This window comes from Prenolepis imparis, unplaced genomic scaffold (genome assembly GCF_030444845.1).
Source record: "Prenolepis imparis isolate NDT839.2.m4 unplaced genomic scaffold, iyPreImpa1.0 SCAF_85, whole genome shotgun sequence".
In the NCBI taxonomy this organism is placed as follows: domain Eukaryota; kingdom Metazoa; phylum Arthropoda; class Insecta; order Hymenoptera; family Formicidae; genus Prenolepis; species Prenolepis imparis.
This window is the reverse complement of record NW_028141243.1, coordinates 34,205-55,938: the sequence shown is the minus strand read 5'-3', so window position 1 is coordinate 55,938 and position 21,734 is coordinate 34,205. Positions and strand designations below refer to the sequence as shown.

At 29.1% G+C, this 21,734-nt stretch overlaps 2 protein-coding genes across 7 annotated transcripts; both read right to left on the bottom strand.

The window, feature by feature from the left end:
- Positions 1–506: 506 nt before the first annotated feature.
- LOC145947463 (uncharacterized) lies at positions 507–2,947 on the bottom strand. Of its 3 annotated transcripts, XM_083057240.1 has the most exons (10): positions 2,815–2,947; positions 2,552–2,710; positions 2,369–2,464; positions 2,119–2,271; positions 1,856–1,996; positions 1,600–1,770; positions 1,312–1,526; positions 1,069–1,231; positions 855–972; positions 507–733 (listed from the first exon to the last, which is right to left on the bottom strand). In XM_083057240.1, the coding sequence occupies exons 1-9, from the start codon at positions 2,819–2,821 to the stop codon at positions 863–865; spliced, it is 1,215 nt and encodes a 404-aa protein (XP_082913366.1). In that variant the 5' UTR covers positions 2,822–2,947; the 3' UTR covers positions 507–733; positions 855–862. The 3 variants fall into 3 exon arrangements, 2 of the variants coding, with proteins under 2 accessions (XP_082913366.1, XP_082913364.1); XM_083057238.1 differs by having other exon boundaries at positions 507–972; XR_014427171.1 differs by lacking the exon at positions 507–733 and having other exon boundaries at positions 868–972; positions 1,069–1,208.
- Positions 2,916–15,257, bottom strand: LOC145947464 (uncharacterized). Of its 4 annotated transcripts, XM_083057242.1 has the most exons (5): positions 15,008–15,257; positions 7,289–7,350; positions 3,715–3,930; positions 3,315–3,560; positions 2,916–3,054 (listed from the first exon to the last, which is right to left on the bottom strand). In XM_083057242.1, exons 2-5 carry the CDS (start codon positions 7,293–7,295, stop codon positions 2,948–2,950), a joined length of 576 nt encoding a protein of 191 aa, XP_082913368.1. In that variant the 5' UTR covers positions 7,296–7,350; positions 15,008–15,257; the 3' UTR covers positions 2,916–2,947. The 4 variants fall into 4 exon arrangements, with proteins under 4 accessions (XP_082913368.1, XP_082913370.1, XP_082913369.1 ...); XM_083057244.1 differs by lacking the exon at positions 7,289–7,350 and having other exon boundaries at positions 15,008–15,254; XM_083057243.1 differs by lacking the exons at positions 7,289–7,350; positions 15,008–15,257 and adding an exon at positions 6,343–6,456.
- Between the last annotated feature and the right edge of the window lie 6,477 nt (positions 15,258–21,734).

Here is a 21,734-nt window from a genome sequence, read left to right as displayed (position 1 = left end):
ACATTCTATTGTATTAAACAAACTTTACATGTATAATTAGATATACATATTTACATCTCTAAAATTCGATATATTCTTTTAATATGATACAAAATTTCTAACATTAATCCTTCTGCCAATACATAATTTTTCACATTTTTTACATAATTTTTTATCAATGTCGGATACCATCTATTTTTTTCTACACATTGGTCTATGATAATTAAGGCCATGGATGGAAAAAGGGCATATAGACTTATGTGCTCTTTTTCTGTAAATCATCTAAATCGACTCAGGTATGTTTTATATATATATTTATATATATATATATTTTATATGTTTTATATATATAATATACAAAGGACATTGTTTATTTAATGTAACAATATTATATAATAAATACGAGGCGCATTTTTAAAGTCCGTTTTGAAATAAAAAAAAGATCTTAACATATAAAAATAATTTATTATGGCCAAAAAACTTCTACAAGCTTACTTTTTTTTTTACATAATCATCATTGACTTCCATTCATTTTTGATATTGGTTCAAGTTTCAACAGCTTCCTAATTCCATTATTTTAAAAGTCTACCGCCTGTGTCTTGAACCAGTTCCCCACCAGCACACGAATGACGAGAGAACGTTCGGTAAACGATCGAACCCGAACCGTTCGTAAACAGTCCGGATGAGCCACCACAAGAACGTCCGATTGACGTTCGCATGGAACGTTCGTTCTTAACGTTCAAAGAACGTACATCTAAACGGAATGTTCGCAAAATATTTAATTAGAAATTTAATCAAGTTAAAGAAATTAATAAAATTTTTAGGTTTCAGGACTTTATTTTGTCTTTAAAATCATGTAAAACAAAAAAGCTAACAATTTATTTCATAAGCCACTATTGTTCTTCCTGAAACATCTTTCTTTTAACCACTCTTTTATTCCATCTTCTGCCTTTCCTATGTCTAGCTTGTCTCCTCTTAATTTTTTAACTGCCGCTAAAATAACAAAATTTACGAAATGTCAAAATCTCAACAAAAAATATTATAAAATAAAATAATGTAAAAAACCTTAAATTTCACAATTTTACTTACTGATCACAGTTTCTTTTAAATGCCAGCTCCCAAATGGCTGTTTTCCTTTTCCGCCTTTCCAATTAAAAAATGTTCCTGTATGATTTGTCATTAGAAGAGCCATAACTTTCTTTGAGCAATCCTTCTCACACTTCCCAGAACTTGCAAACATTAATTTTTTTATCTAAGATTTTTAAAAAATGTGAAAACTTCAAGTAACAAACATACAATGATAAAGTTAGATACTAATATCTTTTAAATTACAATATAGTCCTTTATGGAAGGATTTCCATTTGTGAGATCTTCAGCAGTTTTAGCATCTTCGAACGTTGGAAAAGGCAGACTTGGGAGTCCCTTTGGATGGTGGAGTACCTCTGTCCTATTCAATAAAAGTTGGCGTATTTCTTCAACAGTCATTTGGAGCTTTGTGTATGCGTTTTCAAGTCTACTAAGTTTTTCGTACTGCAGTCTCATGACTTCTGCAAAATGAATTGAAAATAGTATTCAATACTTAAAAGAATTAATCATACTTGGAAATAAAAAAATATTTACGAATAGCTGAACGTTTATCAATCTGCTTGACAGATATAGGTTCGTTAGCAGCCGTTTTGTCAGTGGTTTCATTTATTGTCTCGATCTCCCGCTCACTTAAATTCATCGAATCAATCGCTGGCGATTGGCTGACCTCATCAACAAAATCAAGACTTTGGCTGCTAATTGAGCCTGCAATTAAAAATAAATCAAAGAATTTACAGAAGAACATTAGTTTATAATGCCAAACAATTATTAACGAAACAGTATATTTTACTAATGGAATGTGGTTCATAAGTATCATCTGAGTCTTTATTAGCGTCATCCTCAAAAATATCAGAGGCAAGGTCATATCCTTGTACAGAGCTTGTTGCTTGAGGATCCATCTGTTCAAAATCAGAAATGTGAATGTTGTTTCCTGGAAGCAAGGTATAAAATAAAAAAAATTTATTTAAAACTCTATTATATCATATTTTGTAATTTCTGTATATAAATTACTAATGGTGCATTCAACTAAAATTTATACAATCATTAACTTACCATTTTTTTCATTTGTTAGAAGAGCACTTGAAATAGAGTTTGAGGGGCTTTTAACATTTTCCAATAGATTTGAAGCAAGTAAATTATTGTTTTCTAATTTTTCATTGATATCAGCAGTCCCGAGAACAAGTCTTCGAGATTTGTCTGTCATTGCTGTAAAATAATTAATAAAAAATAATTAATGAATACATGAAATGATAACATGAAAGAAAAAATAACATTGTCAGACTCTCTTATTTTCATTAATTACCTTTTTCAATTCTCTCTTCATTTTCTTTTCTTATTTTATTTTTATGTTTACTAACATCGAAATGTTTTTTTGCTGGTTTTTGAAGCTTTACAGCTCCTGCAACGAATTAAATTTATTTTATGTTGTCTAACTTATATTGGTGACAATAAAAATATTGCAAGAAATCATCATAATTCCCATTACTTTTATCACTTCTGTTCTTGCCTTGGCTGGATTGTTTCTTTTTAGTCCTAATGCTGGACTTGGAAACATTGAGAGATGATCTACTGCGCTGCTTTAATTCTTTCTTACTATTACTGGAACTCGGCTGAGTAACATTAAGTGATGGCCTGCTAAATAAGGCTAGATAAATAAAAGTAAAAAAGTAATTAATATACTTAAATCCTAAAACAATATCTATAACTAAGAGTTTGAAGATATAACCAAGGAAACATTTTTGGACATACCAGTCATTGTCTTTAATGTACCACACGGAGGAGGTGTTGATGAGACTGTAGAGCTCTTTTGGGACTCAGTAATGTCACTTTTGGTAGAGCCAAAATCCAAGCTATCGTTATCTTTGGTCTGAGCATTGATGCTTTATGATTCAGTTGACACTGAAGGTAAAGTATAGTCTTTATTACTTGCATAATTAACTGTGGCAGTCAGATAGGGTGTTGAATCTTCACTGGTTTTCCTGGAATCTTCTATCAGAACAAAAATAATAATAGTAATCTTATTGCCCGTTCATATCTTACATATATATTATAATAGTAATCTTTTTAGCAGTCTTCAAGTAAAATTAAAATAGCAATGGAAAAATCTTTCATTGTTTTGAAAAACAAATCGCTAAAGGAAGAGATTTTTGAAATCTCTTCCTTTAGCGATTTGGATAATTTGAAATCTTTTAAAGTTTCCCTTAAGATAAAAATCGCAAGTTATAAATAAATGAGGTAAAATTACTTACCTGTTTCTTCAAGTAAAGGCAAGAAATTGAACGTTGGCAAAGTAAGACTATTACCCTCTTGTGAGGCAGGTTGAGACTTCCTCACTTTTATCGGATTTTCATCGTCTTTATCTTCGGACAAACATGACGAATGAAAGTGTTTTCTCTTGCGAACACCTCGACTTGTCTTGTCTCTATCTGCATCAGATTCTAGATCAGTTTTCTCAACAGCCCGTTTCAGCTTCCTCCTTGCTTCTTCATATGTCACTATAGAAATAAGAATAATAGGTGCCAATTTTATGATCAAGATAAAATGAAAAACCAAAGAATGAGACAGAATTTACACAGATGAATAAAAAAAAGCATTATATCTCTTCAATTTAACACAAGCAAAAAAGAGCAATGAGAGAAATTATCTTACCAAACCAAGCACGAATAGTGGCTGGATAGGTGTTGAATTTTGCAGTGGGTTCCATACATTTCTTGGCCGCAATGCCTTGTTTTTGGGGGGCTAAATAAGTAGGATATAGACAATTTTCTCCATCTTCATTCATCCAATTGTACGCTATTATGCACACATCCAAATGCTTCTCATTACCAACAGTAACCTCAAGGTCTGCAATTGCATACTTTTTTTCTGAAAAAATATAAATATGAAGGAGGAATAAGCACACATTATATTACAGTATAATAATCAACAATATCAAATTCTTAACTGTTGCATCCCAGTTATAAATAAAAAATAACAAACTTTACATAACATTATTAATAAAAATAAGTATATGCACTCAATTAAAAATAAAATAACACCATACACCAAAGAGAGAGCAGAAAAAGCTATTCAAAACAAAATTAATAAAAATGTTAGTCAATGCAATGATGACCTGATATCTCGTTGAAAAATAATTTCAATATAAGATACCTTAATCTGCGTACCAATGATAACAATCTCAAGCATTTCAATCACCTTCAAAAGGTTGAGATAGAAATTAGAACCATATACAATCACAGAGAGCAAAGCTAAAGTAATGAAAAAAAATATTTTAATTCAAATTAGTGCTTATTCCTGGTCTGCAGAGTCATGATTCTGTCTGTTATATTATATGACATATCATTCTTCTGCGTGCTGACTTTCATAAATGATTTCTTTGTATGTTGTACCAAATATTTTTACCATGTACCAAAGTTTTATGCATGAATGTAACTGCTGATATTCATAGTGCAGCTTACGTTGGTAACATTGTTCCTGCGTAAAATTTCGAAATCAGAATTGTGATTAGCGATATCAAAAACCTTGAGAAACACCGAAATTCAAATTTAACATTTTTTGCAATATTTCCATACCCTACAAGGCCGAACTGAACACTTTTTTTATGTACCTGGCCATATTGGGTCGGCCATTTTGATTTCCATAATTTTAACATCAGATTCAGTTTCGGCGACCCCAAAAAACCCCTATACTTATTTAATGTCTTGAAATATTCAACTTATTCCACCTGGTGCATAAAATCCAACCTTTGTATTTTCAACCCTTCAGAGCGAACCTTGGCCGATAAAAAAAAATACGTATCGAATATTTTTCATAGTTCTACAAATGTGCAAAGTTTCATTAAAATCGGTGAGTGACACTTCCGTAGGTTTACTTGTTAGATGAGACTGGAAATTAGCTGCCCTTTCAGAAAAATCATTCAAAAATTGTTTTTCAGCTAGCCTACGTAATAGTTGTTGGGTTGGCTTGGTTGGAGATCTTAGCATCTGTTTGAAAATTCCCAAATAGCTTTCAAACGGAAATGCACTTATGTTTGAGATTTCTCCATACCTTTTTACATCCTCATGAAGATGCAACAATCCATGAACGTTGTAAACACAAAACTTCTCTCCAAATACCTCTCTAGTAGAAGATAATATGACAAATTGAGCTATAAGATCTTTAGCAAATGAAAAAAAGTTTTCATCATCAATAAATTTTTGTACAGAAAATATCATAATTGCTATTTGAAGCATTAGAAATAATTTGTACAGAGTTTCAGCTACAACATTTTTCAATACTACATATCCTCCATAGAGCAGAAAAAATCTCAACTGGGTTCCCTTCCATTTCTCTAATTGCTCCAGTCCAACTGGTTTGCGGGTAAATTCTTGTGGAATGTGTTTTCGCAACTCCACCAATCTCCGAGAGATCTCAAGAATGTTTTCACCTCTCAATCGCATTCTTGATTTCGTGCCCTTTAAAACAAATTTTAAGTATCTTTTCACTACACCTTCAAGAACTAAATGGAATGGGTCAAGAACAAGCTGAGAAACCATTTTTAAATTTAATCTTAGAAGAGGTGAAACCCCATCATGATGCTCTGGGTCTGATTGACAGATAAAATCCTCGTCTGATCTAAGCCCAATTATTTTGGTAGCGTAACACATTCTGTTAAAAATATAATCTCCTGGTTGCCTACACCTTTCACAAGCGTCATAAGCTGCATGACCCACAATACGTTTCACATATTGCCTAGCAGGTGCATCACATATAAAACATCTAATATAAATCTCATACTTATCTTTACCAACAGTTAAGCTATCATTCAATAACTGCAAATACTCTACTAAAAATGAATGCAGGTAATCCTCAAGAGGGTCAGGTTTACCAGTGCCAACAAAAAACCCTATCACAAATGGCCTGCTATCCTTTAAATCCAAAGAACGACATAATATTGGCCAGACGTCTGTAACTGTACTTTTTGTCATATTGATCCCATCAATATTTATGTCTATTCCTATACGCGTATTGCAATCAATTTTTAAACCACTTTCCCTTACACGTTTCTGTAATCCATCCATCAAACCAACATGAACATATGAACCATTTTTTAGATTTTGAATTGCCGTCTCCCTGGCGAGTGTGATTAAGTGTTCTTGGATCTAAAGGCAATTCAGGATGTGAGGGCTTCAGGATTTTCAGCAATGCTCTACATGCATCTAGCGTTATATTATACTGCACATTCCATAAACGTAATTTTTGAGATATAGTATTGACCTGATTCTCTGTGTCACTCACCTCACTTGTGCTACAGGTGGAAGTTTCAGAGTAATTTTTTTCAAACAAGTCATATCTCACACGAATCATGTCCTCTTCAATATAATTCATTTCTATATCGTCATTATTTTCGGCATTGCTTAGCCTATCACTTGACAAACAAAATTTATCACAATTATTTGAATTATTATTGTGTTGATTAGAAATATTTAGATTGTTCAGTTGGTTGTCTTTATCACTACTCAAATTTTCTAATACTAAGTCATCTTCTATAAAATGAAAAGAAGTTGATAAATCTACTTCTTCATCTAAAAACTGCAAATCGCTCTCAGTGATTCCAGCAAACACTGCTGAAGTTTCAGATTTAGCCTGCCGTCTAATCTGCTTTAATCCTACAAATCTCCTCTGTAAATTGCTCATATTACAACTAAGAAACTCAATTTTATCACATTGAAATTAGTTTTACATCTAGAGTATCGGCTCAGATCTAAATAAGAAATGTACAAACTAAGCAAGCTGGAACAAAAATAATTAAACAAACTTAAACTAAGATAGAACTATAATACATTTTATTTTATAATGTTCACGGTATGATTATATAATAATAAATAATCATCTAAATATGGAAAAATTGTAAGATCAACGGCAAGACACAAAATAAGATTGCAATAGTTAAGTAGAAAAAGGAAGTCTGACATCAGCAACTAATTCCATCTAAATCAAATAAAACAAATAAACAAAATAAAATGTAAATATTGTTCTGAAACAGTAATACCTTTTACAGGGATTTTTATAAATCTCTTATAACTTCTAAAAAAAAAAAAATTTTTTTTTCAATAAAACTTCCAAAGAAAATTAATTTGCTCTTAAAATGTATGAGAACATATTAATATTATTTGATTTCAAAAGTAACATTATTTGATTCCAGGCAGATATGTTTATCTTTAGAAAGAAATAATATTCATACCTTCCATGAAGCAATCTAACTCACTCAAATGTTTACCTCCAGAGAAATCACGGAAGCTGAAACTAAAACAACAAGAAATTAGCAAATTTTTACATATTAAAGTTTGAAAACAATATATATTAACATCGAATTATTAGATTTTTGTTTAACGCAGAAAATTGACATTTATGTATTGCGCTGCAGAGGGATTAATTAGGCACATAAAATAATAAAAAAATACTAATTGATATAAAAAATATTAATTGATTAATTCATATCAGAATTCACATCAAAATTGTAAGTCTATATGTGAAAGAATAGGTTTCCAAATAAAAAATTGGAGAAAAATTGGAGAAAAATTGAAGATATAAATATTATTGTGCATTGTGTGATCAAAATATATATTGGAAAAATATATAAACATTAAAGTACTCAATAAAATATTATGTAGACTATTTTAAATACCAAAGGAAAAGTGGCAGAAAAAATTTTCAGTAAAATTAAAAGAAAGTGGCTCTTACTAAAAATCATTCTTTATTATAGGTTATGAGTCCTTTACTGATTAACCTCGCAATAATTTGCAAACAAAACATAAAAATTAAATACAATGAGAAGAAGAGTACTGAAAAGACTGTGAAATTTCAAAGATTAAGTGTGTTAAAATAAAAATCAAATTTTTTCATCCGCCTTATTTGTGCATGCGGATTTGGGTGCACATCGACCGTCAAATATTTAAAATTCTATTAGCGATTCAAGGCATTTGATCTTTCTTTTTATTGCTCAAATCGTACTTACCTTGACAATACTTATTCCAAGAAGAAAAAGAAAGTTCGAATCAAAGTTCCGTAAATTCGGTCACTCATCAACTATTGAGTAAAGAGAAATAGGCGGAAGTAAATCACTGACGGAAGTCATGGCAGCATTCACTTTTTTGACGTATCAACGCCACCTGCAGTCACTTGTATTGTTTGTTATTTTGCGCACAAAAAAAATCACTATATAATTTTATCTGATCATGTATTTATGCTTTCTAGTTGAAAATAGCAATTTCACTATTCATTATATGTATAGTTGGCAAATAATTGGCTGATGCCCATAAGTTCATAACGGCCGAAGATACTCGAGTCATTCCGAACGACACCATTGCCTAACTTTACTGTCACTCATAACATTTGGTCCAAAAACCTCACAAAGTTGTCTATTAAATTTCCTAACGGCGAACTAAAGAACGGCGTTACTATAACTGGTTCAAGACACAGGCGGCAGACTCTTAAAACAATGGATTTAGGAAGCTGTTGAAACAATATCAAAAATGGGTGGAAGTCAATGATGAGTATGTGAAAAAATAAAGTAAGCTTGTAGAAGTTTTTTGGCCATAATAAGTTATTTTTATATGTTAAGATCTTTTTTTATTTCAAAACGGACCTTACTTTAAAAATAATAATAATTATATACAAGAGTAGACTGAAAAGATTTGAGCCTAACATAGAAACAAGTATTTTTTCGATTAAATTCAGTTTTATTTTTCAACATAGGCTCCTTTTAAGTCGATACACTTTTTCCAGCGATGCTCCAATCTCTTTATATTAACCTGTCCTAATAGTAGTTGGCGTCTTGCTCAGCAAAATAGGCTTCTACGGACGTGATGACCTCGTTTGATGAAAATCTCTGACCTCCGAGCCAAACTTTGAGCTTAGGAAACAGAAAAAAGTCGCTGGGGGCCAGATCTGGTGAATACGGTGGGTGATCAATCAATTCGAATCGCAATTCGTGAATTTTGGCCATAGCGACCGTCGAAGTATGTTTTACAAAAACACTGACATCGACTAACACAAACGACTGTCAAACAATAACTGAGCGTCTAAAGTGGCTGAAATTTTCAGAGGTATTTTTCAAAGCATGTACAATTATAGTATCAAAATAGTTTTGACGAGTAACGACATTTACATGTTGAGGCTCAAAAGTTTTCCGACGACCTATGTATATGGTACAATATACAATATATATACATATATATTACATATATCGTATATATATTAAATATATATGTATATTATAATATATAATATATTATATAAAATATATAATATATTATAATATTATATAATTATTTTAATATTTATTTAAACAATATATAGAAAGTTATAAACTAAATAATTATCAGGGTAGTTAAATTAATCGACCAAAACTAGCCAATAAATTTGTCTAAGTTACGACTTTTTCGACCATATGGTTGTAGTCCTTTTAAAGTATAACTGACAATGAGATATTAATTAAATTTTTGATCGATTAATTTAACTACCCTGTTGATTAATGTACTAGCAATATAAAAATAAAAAACATTCATAAAATCTAAATAATTATATTTAATTAAATATAATTATATTTAATAAATTTAGTTATATTTAATTAAAAAAGATATCACTTTTTTACGATTTTATTCTATTTATGGAAAAGGAGCACACATAAATCAATTTTTTAAAACTCATAAAAAATCATACAAATATCATCTTCAAATCGTGACCTCTGTTTTCAGAACGTTTAAAGGATATATTATACATCTTTAAAAAAAATTGTTTTAATCGCATTATTTTTCATTAAGTAATATTCTAATGAAAACTTTGAAGTCGATTTTCTCGAAATAATATTTTGGCGTATGTGCCCTTTTTCCACATTCATGGCGTCCATTTTATTTATAGAAATTGTTGAGCATCGAACAGACGTTCCATTTATGTTTTACGAAATTTTCGAATACAAAGACCTTTCAAGAGAATTTTGTTTTAAGCGAAGAAAACATCCGACACAGTCTTATAACATTTAAAGACGTTTTGTATACTGGGGTATCTATCACTGACACACACACACATACACACACAGAAGGGATAAAATGTGATAATCTTTATATTTATTACTAAAATAGTTTATAAAATCGTTCTGACTAATGTATCTCAAATAAACCTAATATAATATACATATATTCTGTATGTTTATATTATGACTAATGTATATCGAAGGAACCTACTGTATCTCGGCGAATTTATCACGGTAAAAAAATTTCCGCTCTCTTTATCTTCTTTGTTTACTCATGTATGATTTATGACTTCGAGCAATTGCTATTGTCATGATATGATGAATCATGGGTTGTTTATATTTTAAGATAGCCTTAATTATTGGTCAAAAAAAGACAATAGTGTTTTCTATGTATAGATATTCTGGTGAATAAAAAGGTATTAAATAATAAATAATAAATTATAAAATATAAATAACAATAAATAATAATAATAATAAATAATAGCAATAATTAATAATAAAAAATATTGCATGAAAATTGTAATAGTGTTCTAACTGTACTTATTTCGAATTATCATTAAAAAATCGGTAAAAAAAGAAACAAGAAAAAAAAAAAATATTAGTAATAGTAGTGATGGTAATAGTAGTAGTAATATATAGTAGTAATTCTTAATATTTTTTAAATTATAGATCAAAGTTAAAAGTTATAAATTATATCTTTTTATAAAGCAAATGAAAAGCAAGAGAGTGAGAGAGAGAGATCGGCTAATCTAACGGGATGTTACATATAGGTCTCGATGTGCCATTGTGAAATTGTGGAAATTTACGCGGACATTCAACAGCAGCGTGTGAAGTGAATTTTGTCTGTAATTCAGTACAGCATTATTTCATCGTTGTTTAAGACTGACCTATGATAAAGACAGTGATGATGTTAGCGGCGATAATAATTCTATGTACGTTTTAAATCAGAAATTAATTTTTTATTATAAAGTTAAAACTCGTTTTTAGTCTTTTAACGTACTCATTTATTAGATATACAATTGTGACAGAAGATTTCAAAGAAATCTTTGGCAAATGTTTCTTTAAAGTTGAAACTTTGTCTGTACATCAGTGTACATAATGAGAAGTTCTATGAGTCTTAAATTTTTTACACTTATTCTATTGTATTTATTAAATTTTATAAAAATTTATACCTATATTGAAATTTATATAAAATTATATGATATAATAAAATTTATATGATAATAAATATTTAATATTATTCTTATTTTTATTTTATTTTTAAACAAAGAAACATTAAATAGAACAGTTCTAAGAAAACATACATTAATTTTTTATTAAAATTTATATAATTTTACGATTATAAAAAAATAATAGTAAAATGCTTTGCTTTGATTGATCAATTCGCTAATGTCAACAGTAATTCTACCTGCAAACAAGTCCGAAATCGTTAGTATAGTACGACTTTTATCTCCAACGTTTACGATAATGCTCCACCCATAGACATATAATATGTAGACCCGAACGTTGCCTATCTCTCCTGTAGTGAAATCGTATTGACAGATTAGAAAGAGACGGATGCTCAATACCGTAGATCTATCTTTGTCTAAAAACGCAGTGGAAGAGAACGAAACTTGCGATCATTGGTGAAATGGTCCCTGATCCGTCCCTAATCCATTCCACTCTTGAGAATACAAAAGATTGCAAAAGAAGGACAGATCTAAGGTGCTAAGCATTTGTCCTTTTCTAATTTGTCAAGACAGCTTCGGCCAAATGCTCGGTCTATACATATATTATATGTCTATGGCTCCGCCTAATTGTAAATATTCTGTTGTCCATGTGTCACAAACATATGAAAACTTTCTCTTTTCAAAATAAAAACTTTCTATTGTCATTTGACAACTTAAATGACCCGTAAACAGACAATAGTTGAAAATAAAGAAAAGATTCTTTTTTTATTATATTTGAAGCTTTACAGGATTTCGGTTTGTATACTGCAACTTGTATACTGCAACTTGTGTACTACAAGAATTTAATTTATGATCTCCAGTGTACATAGACCGGAACAAATCGAAACTTCTGGAGCGAGTCAAATCATTTTTTTAATTAAAAATTGCTATATTTCGTAAAATATTCGTTATTGTATATTTTATAGTACCTATAAAAATAAAGTTTATTGTTTGATATATAAAGTGTTTTTGTTTGTGAGCTTATCATGACGTATGTTTAGAATGTCCCATACTGCGAGTTCAAAACAGATATTTTGAAAAGACGTGAAAACTTTTATTTCATTCTCAGATAGCTGACAGCGTATAAGGTTAATATTGGTCATTAATCATTATTATAAGGAATTGCATTATAAAAAAGTGGCAGATTATAAATTCAAAAATAGTAATTGGATTTAAAGTTATAACGTTTTAAGTGAAATGCCACGAAATATCGGAGCGAGTCAAAACGCTATATAAATTCATAATAAGTCGAAAAACCTAATAAAATTACTACTACTATTATATATATATATATATATATATATATATATATATATATATATATATATATATATATATACTATTAATATTAAACTCCAGTGATAAATTCTTTCAAGAATTTAATTTTAATTTAATCTTAATTTTTTAATTTAATTTAATTTTTTTTATTGCAAAAATTGAATAAAAAGTTATCAGTCTTATGGTAATTATATTTTACATACTACGTTAAAATTTTTCTATAATCAAAATTCTGTTAAAAGCCAATCAATTTTAGATATTTTAAATAAGGAGATGCACTTTGGCACAGCCCTATAAATGCGCGATCAGATTGCGGAAAATTAAAAATGGTCAAAAACTTGATATTTTCTATAAGTATATTTGATATTTTCTATTAAATAAAAATATGCACTTAATGCACTTCTACTTTTTGCCTTTTAGTGTATATATGCTTCTCAAGGCAAAGCAGTGTGAAACATTAAATTTGTTTTATTTTGTAGTATTTTTGCTCTATATTGTATACGTATGTTACAATAATACTTCTGAAATAAAGTTATTGGCATATTTAATGTCATATATTAATTAATCGCAACTAATTCATAAGTTCGATGTAAAATAATCTGAACATAATCTGTACTCGATTAATTTTATAAGAAGAACTTGTTTATACTATATAAGACTACATTACGTCGGAAGCCTGTTGCTTCTACGATATAATATAGTGAAGAGTGGCACGAAACTTATCCTTGTCTAAAGGTTAAACGACTGACGTTGAGTTAAATTAGCACAAAGCTAGATTAGGGGAATAATAAATTTGTACAATTATAGTTTGTATGTATAATTTGATATTTGAAAATTAAGTCTTGCGGCTCATTTTATATATTACTCTACGAAAACGATATGCTTTAAATAATATTTCTAATAATTTTTGTTATACGTCAATACAAATTTTCGTTATAAAAAATATATCTATATATATATTTTTTCTCTTTCTTTCTTTCTCTCTTTTATACAGGGTGTCCCAGAATGATGGGGACTAAATTCGTGTGCAGATTCCTGGGATCATTTGGAGACGATTTTTCCTCAGCAGAAATGTCGAGACACCAATAATTTTCGAGTTATAAGCGATTGAAAATAAAGGGTTTTTCGCAAACTAAGCCTTGTGGAATAAAAATAATAATAAATTCACATTCTTCAGTTAATTTTAGGTAGAGTTTACTTTAATAGAATTTTAATTTAAGGCTTAGTTACAAAGATACGTGATGGCAAAAATTGGAAACATGCAAAAAATAATGACCTCCCTCGACATTTTCGCTGAGAAAAAATCGTCTCCAAATGATCCCAGGAATCTGCACACGAATTTAGTCCCCATCATTCTGGGGGACACCCTGTATATGTAAGATAATATATATAATACAATTTTTTTAAATATGGAAATTGATAATTTGCACCAAAGAGAGTATAAATTAAAGAATGCTCAGATTTCTCATATAAATATCTTGTAAATAAATAAATGTAAGAATTAATTAAGATACTGAAAGACTGCAATATTATTTATTTATTTTAATTTTAAGAAGTTACTCTCATTAAATCTTTTGTATAAAGTTATCTGTCTTATTTCTTTTATTAATTTCATTATATCTCTTTGGATTTTCTTTTAAAGTTTGCACAGTAACTAATTAGATTTGTAAGACCATCAGACAATTTTATCTTAATAATTGTATACACATATTTTATGCAGTTCATGAAAATAAGAGCAAAATTTACAAGATACATATAACAGATTAGCTTTCAGTCTCTTTCATCCAACAGTAATAAAGTTAAATTATTCTAAGAAAGGCTAATATAATATTATATAAAATATTGTCAATTATACGCGAGTACTTGACTCTTGATTCACAAAAAGATAAAAAAATATATTCCAATTCGCTCAGTAATGAAGATCTTTATCTCCATAAAACTTTTTGTTTTAGTTTTATTTAAACAAAAGAAAGAAAGAGAAAAGAGAGAGTCATACACATTTTTGATCATGCAAAAATTTTCAGTCATGCAAAAACAGAATATTTCAATAAAATTTATATTCGTAACATAAAAATTTGTCGTTTGAAGAGTTTTTCTATTTTTTTTTTTTTTTTTTAATAAAGAACGATAAATTTAGAAAAAGAAACGAGCAATTTAGTATTATCCATCTCATAAATAATAGATGTGAATGTATTGTTCAAGTTCTTTGCGATACAAAATACAATTTTCAGTTTTCTTCGTGTACATTTTAAGCAAAATAGGAGATAAAATTACATGGTAGTTTATAAAAAAGATAAAGTTAAAATGATAAGAATTTTTAATAAAATAAAAATTAAAATAAGATTTAACAAGCTAGAAGTTAATTGATTATTTTTTAATTTTATACGATAATTTATGTACTTAAAGACGGTGCTTTTTTTTATTAAAAAATAAATTCACTTACCTTTCAAAAGTAGGACCGAAAGTGTCAAAAGATATGGCAATGTAACAGTGAAATCGATAAGAATCCGACGATCCGTTTCGAGTTTGGCAATCCTCAGGGTTTCAAGATGAGAACTGCTCGGTGTGGCGAACAGCGGTCAACTGACTGAATCCGAAGCTCCGCGTGCTTCAAGTTAACGTAATGCTAGCGGCGCGGTGACGTCACGGGATACATGGACCAATCAGAGAACTGAGCTTGCACCCCTAAACAGGGGTGGAACGGCCCCCACCGATCGGTTCGCGAAGGGAGTCTGCATCTCGGGCACTTGGATGAACGACAATTTAAACTGCGATTGTCTGTTCTCCTTTTCTACCCAGGACCCTTCCTCTATTTGCTCACTTTCTCGACGTGGATTTCGCCCACGTGAAAAATGTTTTAACTGTGACGTTGTTAGCGTACCCTCTGGTGAATGAAAGGCGTCATAAAACCGATCGCCGTTAATAAACGGATAGCACGTGTGGTACCGTATTCGATATGACGAGTTTATTCACTTCGATGATCAGCTCTGATTTCATAATTTAATGCCTCGATTGAACATGATCATCATCTGATTTGTCTTAGAAAAAGGGATAAATTATTTATTTATATCACTTTTTCGCTGATTAAATAGGCATGGGATAAAAGTACGCTCTCTGCTTTTGTATCGCGTAATGAATGACGGTCGGTATGAAATTAAAGCAAATAATGATTAATTTATTCATCAAGATTCAATTCGGACGAATTTCTTTTTATATTTTAATACAAATACTATTTTTTTACAAACCTTCCGAATATTAAAGGAAAAATAATAATTAATAATAAAATTTCTTAACTTATATATATATTTTTCAAATGGCACTCTCAACAATTTGTAACAAAAAAATTCCATTCGCTCAAAAACAAAAATATAATAAGCAAGTATTTCCAACATTTTGCGGATTTTAAAGCATAAGATATAAAGATAAGTATTTGAATATGGCCTGCTTTTTTCTTTCTTCTGCATGTACAATATTTAAAAAGATATGATAAAAATATAATAATTATAATATAAGACGCACACTTAAAAATATTTCTATTATAATTATTTTTAGTAGAATTACATTTCTCTCTACATTTTAATATTGATTTACACAATACGAGAATGACAAGATATGACAAGAGAAAATATTCTTTTATAAATATGAACGTATTTGTCTTTACATATCATTGTTAGTCTAATATGAATGAATAATTATAACATATATATGAAAAAAAGAGAGAGAAATAGAGAAATAATCAATACCTTAATAAATTAATTGAGATAAAATTGATTACAGACAATAAAGTAAAACAAAATATATCATTTTTAAAAACACATTCTTGAATATGTTGATCAAAAAAATTACTGTTATTAATACACGTATAAAATTATGTACATGGAAGAGTGATTATGATGGAACAAGATATAAAGCGGATGCTACATATTCTACAAAAACAGACTATTATAAAAAAAAAACGCATGTTTTAAGGAAAATATTATAAAGTATATATAAAAACCTACTGGCGTAATTAAATTTTATAATTATTCCAAAAGCGCGAAACATTATAACGTTCTCTTTTTTAATCAATCCACATGTATTACCCAAATTGTATTCCTGATATTACTGTATAAATAGAGATGTAATATCTCTCTCCAGATCGTCAAATTATTCAAAGTAATATTATTAACACTTTTGTCTTGAATTGTCAGACACTTTTTGTTGCATCAGTTAATAGATAACTTTTGTTAAAATAAACAAACTTCTTGAATATATATATATATATATGCAATAGCTTTCTTTCTGATGACAATAGATAATTTACATTAAGATACGTGATGGCTATATGTATATAATATTTTAACAATAATAGTCAAAGTCGAAAATGTAGATATGTTTAATGGAGCAGGGTGTGTTTCGCCCGAGGATAGATGTGATAACCGAATTAGAACTCCCAAAGTGCGCTAATCGCTTTGTATTTGTTATCTCGGAAGATGATAATCTTTATGGGAATTTGCGTGCCGTAAAATAAACCGGAGCAAGTACAAATTTTACTGTTTCAAAACGTTTGTGATAAAAGTGCAACAATATTGTACATACATTAAACATCATTTATATACTTTTATTTAAAATATATATATTTTAATTTTTATATTGATTTGATCACGTTTTATTATCAGAAAGTATCAGAAAGCTAACAACATCGATACTTTTACTTCAAAAGTGCTATTTAAAAATAAATGCTATCGATGCGTGTATGTTGACGTATCGATTTTTAGATAATTTTTGAGCGAGGAAAGAAATTCGTGAACGATAACAACGAAATATAATGCTATTGCTTAATGCGAGAATATCAACGATGTCAAATATGTGATACAATTCGCCAAGCGTGTCATATGTTCGGCATCATCGATGAACGAGATTTTCGCATTAAGCAATAGCTATTATCTCATTGTTATCATCCAACTGTCATAAAACGTGAAAAATAAGTAAAACGATACATAGAATTATAACACTTATAATAAATAGAAATTAACAAATTTATTAATTGTAAGCAGGTCTACGTACTTGCAATCAATAAAATAGTAGAGATAAAATAATAGAGAAAAAAAACAGTTATAATTTAATAAAAAACACATTGATGTATAACAGGAACAACAATACCATATGGTCATAAAAATTTCTAAATCTCTCTCTCTCTCCTGTAAAAATACACATTACAAATAAAAAAAAATATATTCATTATGATAAGTAACAGAGTGAGCAATAACAAATGCTCATTTCTTAAAAATAAATATTTTTGTTATGCATTAAATATTATTGTGCAATATTATTATAAAATTACAAATAAAAATTTATTATTTAAAAATCGTGCTTTTCCAAACATGGGTGAATGTTTAGTCAGAGTCTTGCTATTCCGAGTACCATTAGAGTCTCATTACTTATTATTATACGAACGAAGGCGATGTTTTCGATCGATTTCTCACAATTTGCACCTTTAACCGCGTGAGTGTTCTCTTCGAACAAAGAAAAAGTTACCTTAACGTGCTTCTGCAGAGTATTTTTATAAACTGACGTATTATATAAAAGACAAGGGAGATAGAAGATGCTACCACACTGACCTTTGAGAAAAACAGATGTGTTGTATGTGTGTGTGCGCTTGCATAAATGTACACATACGTTGTAACCGCTTCGTCGTGAATATTCACGAATTGGTCCATAGTGCGTTGGTCGATAGTTATTATCTTCATTCGTGCTCCATATCTCGCGCGCGAAGAAAATCGGTTTGCTACAACTATCGCTTGTCAAGCGAACGCAAAGTATTTCTATACAAAGTACTTCATACCAAGAAAAATATATGTTTAGAAACTGATTTTTTTAACAAATTTAATGTCTTTTTTTTATTAGAAGAAAATTCTTATAAAGAATTGAAGAAACTCTTTTTTACTTTCTCTTTTCATTTGTTACTTTCTCTCTTTCCAATCTTTAGTGCTAAGTTCCTTGACAAGCGTATCTCGAGTCAAATAATTATATAACAAAATTAATTTCCAATTAAGCAAAAAATTTTATTATATATACATATAGACCTATTTTAATTTACGAACATTTTTTTGTAATGTAAATTCCTGTTGAGAAAAATACAATAAAAGACAGTTTATCGATACACATAGTGTAATCTAACAATCCACGGAGCATGTTATCGATATTTTTAAGTTAGAATCTTCAACTGAAAAAGTATGGTTTTTCCTTATGGGATTTGAGAAGAGCGACTACCACATTTGCAAGAATAAAATGGTTTCAGTTTCGCGGTCGAGTTGCTGTAGTCGTAAACCGTTACTAACGTCTTGAAAAGAAAGTATTCCCAAGTAATTGTCTTCGACGTTCTCGTTCGCGTGAATCGAATGATACACATACGTACAGTCCGCAGAGTCCTAACATTTGCATTAAATCTCCTGACCGTATAGTTCGACTAGTTCAAAGTTGATTTTTTCTTATTTTTATTTCGTACATGTAAAAATATGTTTTCTATTTAATATATTACTTTATACATTATATATATAATAATTTTATAAACGTATTTTTCTCTTACATGCATAAAATGCAACTATAACACGAATAGATCCGATGGATAATCTAAAATTTAAAAAAAAATGCTTTATTATAAAAAATTTCTCTCAATATTTTATTATTATTTATATAATTATTTATTTTATTTGAGTTCAAATAAAATAAATTTTATTTAGTTTTATTTGGTTTTATTTTATCTTACTTGAGCACTTTTATATTTATTGTTAAAATGACATAACTTTTTCACGTTATTGCCCGACCGTCCTTTTGTTTTGCATACCATACACGAGCGAGAGGCTCGCCTGTCAGACTATACGAACGTCCGCTTGATTTATATCGTAAATTCAATTGACGTGAAAAACTAAAAATACCGCGCCATAACCGCTCTTCTCATAGGCATTTTACCACATTTTTCGCTAAAATTCGTATAACATTTACATACCAGAAAATATCTCTTACTAATCACGCGTTTCTGATGAAAAATTGCATAGCATATTTGGTTCTTGATATTAACCAGAAAAAATAGTGAAATTGTTTGACAATTGTGATATTATAAATAATTAATAATAATATTTGAAAGTTACGTTAACTTGTCTGCTAAAAAATTACATTTCTTAAAATAAAAAAATTATTAATATATTTCCATCTGTGTGTAATAAATGTGATTGTTTAATCATTATTGTGAGAGAATTAAGGCGAGAGTTTGCGATTGTTTTTTTATCATGAAAAAGATAATAATAAAATAGAAGCAATTTTCTTGTTATAATATCAATAAAATTGTATCCGTTTCTCTAAAAATTACTCTTAATACGACTATTTTATCGCGCGATTAATTGCTATACAATGCATTTCAATATCTACTTTATACTAGTCAATCTCCCTTGCAAATTGTAATTGAATGTATAAGAATCGCAGAATATAAAAGAAGCGTCGAAGATATCTATATCGATTTACCGTTTTCCCCTAAATGTGAGAAGCGAAAATATCTCGCTCACGAGGGATAGAAAGGATGGAGAATTTGCCGCAAGGTAGACCAACTGCTTTTATTCTTGCCAAAGATTCAGCTCGGAAACTATGTTGATTGATCGGATTTGACGACGCCAAAAAGCTGCATCCTGTTGAAGATCCTTATTTATTTTCTTCCGCCGAGATTGACGGGTTCGGATTTAATACTCGATATCCTGTTATCGTCATACCGGAAGCAAAGCGATCGAGTTAAAGTGGCTTGTCGCGTCGCTCAACAAACGGACATGTCTGAATTCGCATCCGCGATAAATAATTCAAATTATTGCATCAACTGTCTAATTTTAAATACTGTAGAGTTTCTAGCCATCAAAAATGGCAATTGATAAATTAATTCATAAAAAAATTAATTATTAGATAAAAATAAATCAAAATTTAGTTTGACGTAGGACAAAAGTGAATTAAAATATTATTTGATAATCGTACATATGAAAGAACTTTTTTTTATTATTTTTTTTTATCTTTTTTCAAACGCTTGTGCATTTTATGTAAATTTTGATTAGACTCTAAATATCTTGCAAAAATTTTGAATATAATTTATATTGCATTTACATATATGTAACATTCAAAATGTGCAAAAATAATTGGAATAATTTCAATCTTGTCATACATATTCTAAATGAAACGCTTGTTTCACAGAACGAAACTGACATACGGTTTGTTACGACAGCGATATAGCGCTTGTGAAATAATACATTCAACCATATAAAATCTTTCCACACGGATTGAAATTAAACCTTTAATGGCAACGGATAAATTAATTTCAAAAAATCTTATACAATCTTTTTAATGTTAAAATTCTTTATAGTTGCTTGAGAGAGAGAGAGAGAGAGAGAGAGAGAGGGCGGGGGGGGGGATTTCTCTTTATTTACACATTTTTAATTAATTAAGAACTTTATTTTTAACTAAAACATTTGTTACAGTAAAATTTGTTTGAAATTAATTAAAGAATAAATTATTTAGTCTTGTGTCTTTAAAACTTTATTTGCAATATATTTGTTTATATTTATGATTGCTTATAATATAAAAAAATTGCTAAGCACATTTTTATTAATCAAGAATCTACTTTAAATTAGTTCTTGTAAAAATTTGTACATGAAGAATTCAAAATTGATCTATATGTGTAGTAGTAAATGTAAAATGCTAAAAATTACCTAATACTATACGCAAATATTATATTTTTATGATTATAATTATTATACAAATAGAGATTATATCCAGTCCGTTTATTCGTAAGTAACTCAAAAGAGAACGTAAAAACATAGAAAGAAAAAAGCACGATTTTCTACCTGTTTTTATATCAATGATAAATCTGCTGCAACCATTATATACCCATATATTTGTCTCATCGTTTCCAGACTATTTAATAACTAAATGAGCTACTTGCAATTATCTACGAGATAAGTACAAGTACAGTTCGAGCGAAATAAGTACCTATTGTTTTGCTAGATGAAAAATAAAATAAGTTGAAGTTATATATGTCAGTAGGATTAATTTTCTTAAGATCATAAAAAAGATTTTAGAGAAGTATTTAGTTATAGTAAAACAGAATAATATCGAAAATTTGAAAATTGTTTTAATTTATTTATAGATGTATATTG